The 10,232-nt window shown below is 37.5% G+C and overlaps 1 protein-coding gene across 1 annotated transcript in view; it reads right to left on the bottom strand.

Moving 5' to 3' along the window:
* Positions 1–1,605: 1,605 nt before the first annotated feature.
* The window catches only part of LOC100341584 (zinc finger protein 717-like), a 28,005-nt gene continuing 19,378 nt past the window's right edge, over positions 1,606–10,232 (bottom strand). Inside the window, exons 2-4 of the mRNA XM_017339717.3 lie at positions 5,320–5,446; positions 4,985–5,077; positions 1,606–4,506 (exon numbers count right to left, since the gene is read on the bottom strand). Of these exons, the coding sequence (XP_017195206.2) occupies positions 2,720–4,506; positions 4,985–5,077; positions 5,320–5,443 (2,004 nt within the window). The 5' untranslated portion in view covers positions 5,444–5,446 and the 3' untranslated portion in view covers positions 1,606–2,719. The remainder of the gene's footprint in view (positions 4,507–4,984; positions 5,078–5,319; positions 5,447–10,232) is intronic.

Here is a 10,232-nt window from a genome sequence, read left to right as displayed (position 1 = left end):
TACTCTTCCACCAGTTGTCTTCTACCTCCCCTACTAGTGGTAAATTCTCTCCTTAACCACATAAAAACTCAGATCTAAACACATCTTTTCTGCATCTTTTTGTGAGAACAGGCTGCCACTGTTTTAGCTTTTAATAGAGTAACCTGTCTCTGTTGAGATTGGTTCTCCTTTCTGTCTCATCCTTGAGGGTACAAAAGGCCAAAACCCCAAGCTCTTCCATACCTAATAGGAACAGCAATAGATTCCTAGGAAAGGAGGAGAAATAGTGATGACTTATCAGATGAAAGATATTCAGTTAACTGGCAGGAAAAGAAGCTCCATGTTCTTTGCTGCACACAATTGGACTGCAGTTTCCTGATAAAGATTCAAGAAAGGAGAAGAAAAAAGAAGTTCTAAATTCAAATACTATTGAACTTCCATGTTCTTAATCTTACTAGATTTTTTAGTAATCATTTTTTCATTCACTGTTATCTCTTAATGACCATTTACATAGTTAGATGGTTGGGTTTCTGTATTGTATTTAATGAATTTTCACCAATTTTAGGAGAATAAGGATCTATATCTATGTAACTATTAATAGTCCTATCAGAAATCTTTGTAAGGATCATTCAGTTGTAATGAATACATGTGCAGTAATTCATGAATTACTTGTAATTGTCACACAATAATACACATTTTACTATGAGAAACAACCTCAATCTGTTGTCACTATCATAAGTCACATTATTATTGACATCCTTTGGAAGCTTTTAGCAAGCCAATATGTCATATATGATAATAAAATTCAACAATTAAAATTTATGTAATTATAACCCCTAGTTGTTTGAATTAGTAAAATCAGTTCAAGTGTTTAAAACTCCTTTGAAAATAACTTTAAGAATCTTAGATATCATGTAAAATTTTCAAAGGATTGAAAATTGGAATAACCCAGTATGCATTAAAGTAGTAGGTAGTAATGAAAAATAAATTAAAGTAAATCAAATTTTAGTTGCAGCAATAGATTATGCTTTCTGGGTCTTTCTCATGTGTCTTATAATCCTAATTGCTACTTTAGGGCAACAAATTAAAATTTGAAAGATCTTTAAGAAAACATCTCTCGGCCGGCGCCACGGCTCAGCAGGCTAATCCTCCGCCTTGAGGCGCCGGCACACAGGGTTCTAGTCCCGGTCAGGGCACTGGATTCTGTCCCGGTTGCCCCTCTTCCAGGCCAGCTCTCTGCTGTGGCCAGGGAGTGCAGTGGAGGATGGTCCTTGGGCCCTGCACCCCATGGGAGACCAGGAGGAAGCACCTGGCTCCTGGCATTGGATCAGTGTGGTGCGCCAGCCGCAGCAGCCATTGGAGGGTGAACCAATGGCAAAAGAAGACCTTTCTCTCTGTCTCTCTCTCTCACTGTCCACTCTGTCAAACAAAAAAAAAAAAAAAAAAAAAAAAAAAGAAAACATCTCTCAGGTAGACTGTCTTGTATTGATGTAAAATGTGCTTTTGTACTGTTTCTCACATTCCACTGTTGAGTTCACCAAGGAATGGCCATGTGACCTTGGAAAACCTTGGAAAATCCTGAGTTGAATGTAAATCTGATTAAAATCCAGAAAGGACTATAAATCATGAAGGAATGAAAGTATACATTTTCAATAAAATTGAGGGTCATCTTTGGGAGAGGGGAGATAATACAACCAAAATGATCATAACAAAATCATTGTAAAGTTATAGTAATGGAAAAGTGTATTACTGATTCTCTTTTGCAAAAACAAAGTCCATTCAGACTTTATTCAATGTTCTTTTCTCTGGGCAAGAAAGAATAGAAATTGAAGGAAGAAAAGGAGAAAAGGGGAATCATGAATGAAACATTTTAAAATTGTACACTCAGTAGTACAGGGAAATTCAGTAGATGAGTTTTGCAATTCATAGAATTAGAGGTGGCCCCATTATACAATGATGGTGATGTGTGGGACAACTGTCATTTGGGATTTCCATATTACAGTCATTAATAATTTCCACATTACAAATTTTCTGATGTTATAAGGTGTGATTCTGGCAAAGAGCTTTCCCACACTCATTACACTCACAAGCTTTCTCCCCGTGTGAGTTCTCTGGGAAAGATTTTTCTACATGCATTATATTCAAAGGGCTTTTCCCCATTATGAATTAGATGATGTTCAATGAGGGTTGAATTATGGTAAAAAGCATTCTGAGCCATTGCATTCATAAGGTTTCTTCCCTGTGTGAATGTTCTGATGTTTGATTAATGGTGAAAGGCTTCTCCAGTCATTGGATTTGGAAGTTTCCCCTCTATATGAGTTCTCTGATGCATTATTCCCAAAGCTCTTCCACACCCATTACATTAATAACTTTTCTCTCCTGTGTGAATTTGCTCATCTGTTATGAGTTGAGATTTATAGCAAATGGATTTTGAAGTCATTACATTCATATTTCTTCCCTATGTTTATTTCTCTGATGTTCAATCAGGTCTGATTACTGGCCAAAGCCTTTTCCATAGTCATTACCCACATGGGGTTTCTCCTCTGTGAATTCTCTGGTATGTTATTAATCAAGACTTAACAGCAAAAGCCTTTTTTAGTTATCACATTCATGAGATTTCTTGTGTGAATTCTGATGCACTGAGTTATGATTTATTGCCAAAGGTTTCCAGTCATTACATTCATAAGACTTCTCCCGTGTGAAATCTCTTGCTTTTCCAGTCATGACAGTTATCAAGTTTCTACCTTCTGTGGATTCTCTGATGTTTGATGAGGTTTGACTTCTGGATAAAGGCTTTTCCACATTCATTACATTCATGAGGTTTCTCCCCTGTGTGGATTCTCTGATGTTTGATGAGGTTTGACTTCTGGCTAAAAGCTTTTCCACAGTCGTTACATTCATGAGATTTCTCCCCTGTGTGAATTTTCTGATGTTTAATGAGGTCTGATTTCTGACCAAAGGCTTTCCCACAGTCATTACATTTATAAGGTTTCTCCCCTGTGTGAATTCTTTGATGTTTGATGAGGTCTGACTTTTGGCTAAAGGCATTTCCACAGTCATTGCATTCATAAGGTTTATGCCCTGTGTGAATTCTTTGATGTCGTATGACACTTGACTTCAGGACAAAGGCTTTTCCACAGTCATTACATTTATGACACTTCTCCCCTATGTGAATTCTCCGATGTTTGATGAGGTCTGATTTTTGGCCAAAGGCTTTTCCACAGCCATTACATTCATGAATTTTCTCTCTTGTGTGAGTTCTCTGGTGCGTTATGAGGTTTGACTTCTGGCCAAAGGCTTTACCACAGTCATTACATTCATAAGGTTTCTCCCCTGTATGAGTTCTCTGATGCATTATGAGGTTTGACTTCCAGCCAAAAGCTTTTCCACAGTGATTACATTCATAAGGTTTCTCCCTTGTGTGAGTTCTCTGATGCATTATGAGGCTTGACTTCTGGCCAAAGGCTTTTCCACAGTAGTTACATTCATGAGGTTTCTGCCCTGTGTGAATTCTCTGATGCGTTATGAGGCTTGACTTCTGACTAAAGGCTTTTCCACAGTCATTACATTCATAAGGTTTCTCCCCTGTGTGAATTCTCTGATGCATTATAAGGTTTGACCTCTGGTGAAAAACTTTTCCACAGCCATTACATTCATAAGCCTTCTCCTCTGTGTGGAGTCTCTTATGTTTGCTGAGGGATGACTTGCACAAAAAGGCTTTTCCACAATTATTACATTCATGAATTTTCTTCTGTGTGTGAATTTTCTGACTTCTACTGAGATCTGACTTCTGGTCACTGGTTTCTTTATATTCATTGCATATATTGGGGTTTTCCTGCATTTGAGTACTGTAATGGATGTTATGGCAGGACTTAAAAGTGAATGATTTTCCACAAGGTTTACATACATAGAGTTTTTTCTCTATATGTGGTCTCCAATTGGTTGCAAGATATGATTGGTAAATGGCAGGTTCCACATACCTAATATATTCATAAAATTTCTCTCTTGTGTGGGTTTGTTGACACATTCTGAGGTTAGAATTTTCATGGAAAACTTTTTCTCTATGTGTTGTCTTTCCAACAGTGATGGTTGACTTATTACAGGCTTCTACAACATGAATCCTATCAGATTTACAGAATTTCTTCTTTGTGAAGCCTTTCCCTTGTACTATATGTTCAAATGGCTGCTTCACAGTTTGAATCTTGTGATACTGACTAAGAGGCTGACAGAATTGGAGAGAGTTTCTAGATAACTTAGTGGCATCAAATTTCTCTTCAACTTGTAATTGATCAAGCCAACTGAGAGGATACACATTGTGACATAGATTGCCCTCCTTAGGTTTCATTCTTGAATAAGTTCCTGTTTTGATAATCAGTTTTGGAATATATCTTGAACTTGCATTAAGTGTTTTTCTTAATTCAACTATCTTGAGAACTGGTGATTTGTTAGTTTTCATAACATCCTGATTCAGATTTTTGTCTTGACTTTCCTGGTTGTTCCTAAGCAGGTCATCCTCTTTCATGGCAACTGAAATGAGTAAAAATAACCATGTCACTGAATCACATATGACTTACTCTTGGCATACTCATATAAATGGAATTTAGTTGTTATCCAAATGGCATAAGATTTTAACAAAATCAGTACAAGATACTTATTTATGACTATTATATGGCTGTTCTCTTTAATACATTAATATACATTAAATAATATACATTAAAATATATTAAAGTGTACCTATAGATTTCCCAATGTTCAATCAAAATCTTGCTTATTACCTGAATTTTTTTCAGGAAAGGCAGAATGGCTTTTGTGGTAAAATATGTTAAAACATGGCTAAGTGCCAGAATCCCAAAGCAATGCAAGTTTGAGCTATGGCTACTAAGCTTTTATACAAAACCAGGTGTTATCAGGAGTAAGACTTGGGAAGAATTCAGGAAAAGAGCACCAGACAACATCTGCTGCACTCTTTCTGCCTTGGCCTCCTTGTCCATATGTGTAGACTGACCTGGAAGGCTCTGATTTAGGCATTCTTCTGCCATCCATGGCTCTGCTCCTTGCTCCAACTTGAAGATCAAGTCAGGTTTGGTCATACAGTGCCCTATTAATAGAATCAATGTAAGTCTTTGTGAACTCACTATCTTGGGTTAATTAAAGGACTACAGCTTGGTTCAGATGCTATGCAACAAATGTTTCAATTTGAATCCTTTCTTAGATGGTAGACATTCAGATTATTCATGTCCTCAAATTCTATACCTGCTAATTATTAAACTTTTAAAGCATTCACTTATTGGTCAAATGGCAATAAATGTTACCATTGGGCATATGATGGGTGTTACTCACCCAAGGAAAACAGGGTTTCATAGGTCTCCAGCATCACATCCCTGTATAGGATTTTCTGAGCATTGTTCATGTTCTGCCATTCCTCCCAGGTGAAATACACAGCCAAGTCTCCAAATACTATCATCACCTGTAATAAAACACTTCTGGTGAACATATCAGTTCTGTCACAAAACACTGTCAGTTGTATTTCTTTTATATGGGTATGAATGAAGAAGGAAGGATGTGCTTTTATTTTAGACTTGTTGAGCATTTGGACATTCAACAGGGAAACAAACCTATGGCCTAAAGGATATGAAAAATGCCATAGCTGGAGGAAAACAGTTTCAAATCACAAAGGGCCACATCTGTCAAGGGGAATTACACAACAGGCTGAAGGGGGACAATATTGACTCTTGAGTGAGCAATGCTAAGGAGAATGTATTAGTATTCAGGGGAAAAGGCAAGAACACATCAGTGAAACTATGATGGGGAAGAACAAAGAAGAATTTCTAGGGAAACATCATGCATAGTCATTTCAAATATGGCTGAGAAATAATATTTTAATAGAGAAGGTAATGGGGATGGCATTGTAGCATAGGGGGTAAAGCATCCTATATGGGCATAAATTTGAATCTTGGCAGCTCCATTTCTAATCCAGCTCTCTGTTATGGCCTGGAAAAGCAGAAGACGGCCCAAGTGCTTGGGCCTATGCACCCACATGGGAGAACCAGAAGTTCCTGGCTCCTGGCTTTGGATCAACCACATCTCCTACCACTGTGGCCATTTGTGGAGTAAATCAGTAGCTGGAAGACCTCTCTCTCTCTTTACTGCCTCTCTGTAACTCTGCCTTTCAAATAAATAAATGAATCTTAAAAGAGAGAGAGAGAGAAAGAAAGGGTTGACACGTAGCTTAGTGTTTATGATACCAGCTAAGATATCATACTTCTACCTCAGAGCGCCCAATTTGGATTTCCAGTGCCAGCTCCAGTTTCCAGCTCCCAGCTACTGCAGACCTGGGGAAGCAGTGGTGACACCACCAACTAGGAAGGCCTAGACTCCATTCCTGACTCCAGACTTCAGACCTTTTCCACCCATGCTTGCTATGGTTATTTAGGGAGTGAACAAGGCACAGGAGCTCTCTCTCTTGTTCCATCAACTTCTTTCTCTCTCAAGCTCATAAGTATTTTTAAATAAGAAGATTCAAGTAAGACACAGAAGAGAAAATAGCTTCTGGCTTTGTGTATGATTATTCTATTGACAAACCTTTGAAGAACTAAAATAACATTACACCAAATAAAAGTGAAAACAATGGGATTATTTGCCCAAAGACAGAACTTTGGACTGTCTGCAGTACAATCTACATTTGTAAATAACTGAGAGAAATGCATAAAGTTTTCTTTAGGAACCTGCAGGAGGTAGCAGCATTGTGGTGCAGCATGTTTGGCCTCTATCTGCAATGCTGGCATGCCATGTGAACAAAGAATTTAGGTCCCTGCTACTCCACTTGCAATCTTATCCCCTTGCTTATGTGCCTGCAAGAGCAATGAAAGATGGCCTGAGTATTTGTGTCCCTTCCCCCTATATTGGAAACAAAGATGGAGTCCCAGGCTCACGGTATGGCCTGGCCCAGTCTCAGCAACTGTGGTCACTTGAGCAATAAATTGGTAGATGGGGAAGATATCTTTATCTCTTTCTGTCTCTCCCAATCTCTGTAAATCTACCTTTCAAATAAATAAATAAATCTTAAAAAAATAAAAGAAACTGCATGAGATTCTTTCCCCACATTCCTGATCCTATCCTTAAATCCAGTTATGTGCCTCAAAACTATAAAAGATTGCATGACTCTAACAATTCAAAAACACACTTAACTGATTTGTGTATTAGTACCAGTTAACTCTTACCCTTGCAGAATGCTAAGTGTCTACTTCCAGTGTAGCACTAAAACACTGCCCACTATATCATCTATATGACAATAAAGAATGTTTCAGACATCATGACTAAAAAATTTAGCATATTGTACTCTAAATTTCAACTCAAAACATGTAACAAATATATATTTTCCTATAGCAACAGAAAGATTAGAGACAAATTGCCTTATGTAAGATGGCTATAATCTTTCATAATCATGCCAAATTCATCATTCAAACTTGTGCATATACCCTGAGAATAAGTTTTATGTTTATTTTCCATTTTAATTGATAAACAGTTACAAATGTGGAGGTGTCCAGTATCATACTTGGAAGAGAAGGTGAATGGAAATAATTAAAAGAAACTTATATGGTTTAAAACAACATTGAACTGTGAAAAAAAATTACTATGAAATGAATAAAGAATAATACATTAACAGAGAAAACATTAGCTTCACTGATGTTCACTGATGGAAGAATAAACCTTTAAACAAGGAAATACATAAGAATGCTCACCCAGTTCTACTAAATGGCAGAGATTAAACAGAAGTTACCATTTGTTTCATGAAAGCATTATCTACAAATTTTGTCATATAATAAGTAACTGTAAAAAATTAATACTTTAAAAGGTGAATCCTAAACTTTCTGGGGTATTTCTCTACTTCCTATAAATATTTGGACTTTATTATAACAGCTTATTATATAGATTTTTAAGCAATTCTCATCAATTTAAATAAAAAAGTGCCCCTACTGCTATTCACCGTCATGCCCAAATTCTATAAATCATTCAATTTTAATGCTAACATGATTAGTTAACTATTAATTATAGTTGCAGCTATCACATACTAATGACAAATTAGCTAAAAAGAATTAAACTCAATCAAATGTCAGTCTCAGAACTGATTCATGATATTATGTATGTGTTTTAGAGGCTTTGCAGATGTTGATGACAATGCAATTTTAAAAAATCTTACAGGGGCAGGCACTGTGGCATAGCAGATAAAGCCACTGCGTGCAGTACTGACCTCCCATATGGATGCTGGTTAAAGTCCTGGGTGCTCCACTTCTGATCCAGCTCTGCTACAGCCAGGAAAAGCAGAAGGTGGTCCAAATCCTTGGGCCCCTGCACCTATATGGAAAACCTGGAAGAAGCTTCTGGCTCCTGACTTCATATCAGCTCAGCTCTGGCCTTTGTGGTCAGTTGGGAAGTGAACCAGTGGATGACCTCTCTCTCTCTCTCTCTGCCTCTCCTCTCTGTGTAACTGACTTTAAATAAATAAATAAATCTTAAAAAAAATCCTTTAATAGTTAACTCCTTGTTCACTACACTGATAAAATCCTGTGCATGTGTTGAAAACCACACATAATGATAAATTTTGGAAAGCTATTAAGTAATATAAGTGGTTGACAAAGCCCAGTGACTCATTATATCATTAATTTAGTATATAATGCTTACAAAATCAGAAATATTTGTTAAAATTTTTTCTACAGTGCATTAAACTTATGATTTTCAGATTTTATCTTTCTATGTATAATGTAGTCCTCTGCTAGTTTTGAGTAACAGAAATGTAAAATGTGAAAATCTTTCCCTCTGTTTTTTAAATATTTATCTTTTCATTTAGGAAGCAAAGTTACAGAAATAGAGATGGAGAGACAGAAAAAGAGGTCTTCTATCCACTGGTTCACTCCCCAAATGGCTGCAACAGCTGGAGCTGAGCTTATCTGAAGCCAGGGCCAGGGGATTCCTCTACATCTCCCACATGCATTCAGAGGCCCAAGCACTTGGGCCATCTTCCACTGCATGCCCAGGCCATTAGCAAAGAGCTGGATCAGAAGTATAGCAGCAGGGACTCAAATCAGTGCCCATATGGGATGCCAGTGCTGCAGGCGAAGGCTTACTACTATGCCATAGAGTTGGCACAGTGAAAGGTTTTAGGAAGACATTGTTCATGTAGACTAGTCTGTAATATTGTAAGGTAAGATATAGGTTTTATTTCCCACATATCAGTATTTATCTTTTATCAACTATAAATATTGAATATCATATATATATATTCATATATATATAGTAGCTATAGATTTTGTTCTGATTCTTTCTAATTCTCTTTTTAATTTCTGCTAATATGCCACCTTAAGGATAATTGTATTGTGGCTACCTGTACAACACCATCAGGCATTTCCAATATAGTATGTCTTTATGTGTTACAGCTATTTTTGTGTCTGTATTATACATGCATGCACAACTTGTGAATGAGATAGTATTGAAATTAATGCCAAGGCTGGAGTTTGACATAATGGGTAAAGCCACTGCATGTAGTGCCAGCATCCCATATGAGCACTGGTTCAAGTCTCGGCTGCTAAACTTCCAATCCAGCTTTCTGCTATGGCCTAGGAAAGCAGTAGAAGATGGCTGAAGTCTTTGGGCCCCTGCACTTGCATGGGAAGATCTGGAAGCTCTATGTTCATGAGAAAAGTAAATTAATATAATATAAAGTATGAAGTCATGAGGAATAGGTGAGATTGCCCAAGCACTACACATGTTTGTAAAGTGTAAAGACAACTATGGCAATAGTAAACATCTGAGCAATATCAATATTTAATCATAGGCAAAATGACTGCAAATGAGCTGAAAAGGTGAAATCAGAATGCAGAGGAAAGTCAAGGAGATGGGATATGATCTATGCTGAGGAAGCAGTATTTGAGAAGGGAGCTAGAAAATGTGTCAGATGCTGCCTTATTTGACTTGTTTGCTCTCATTAGTTCTCTACTCCATTACTAAATTTCACTTGCATAATGTAACTAATTTTTTTTTTTTTGACAGGCAGAGTTAGTGAGAGAGAGAGACAGAGAGAAAGGTCTTCCTTCCATTGGTTCACCCCCCAAATGGCTGCCACGGCTGGTGCACTGTGCCAATCCGAAGCCAGCAGCCAGGTGCTTCTAACTGGTCTCCCACACGGGTACAGGGCCCAAGCACTTGGGCCATCCTCCACTGCCTTCCTGGGCCACAACAGAGTGCTGGACTGGAAG

Source organism: Oryctolagus cuniculus, chromosome 11, assembly GCF_964237555.1.
Source record: "Oryctolagus cuniculus chromosome 11, mOryCun1.1, whole genome shotgun sequence".
NCBI lineage: Eukaryota > Metazoa > Chordata > Mammalia > Lagomorpha > Leporidae > Oryctolagus > Oryctolagus cuniculus.
The sequence above is the reverse complement of the archived record's forward strand: the minus strand, read 5'-3'. Positions and strand labels throughout refer to the sequence as shown.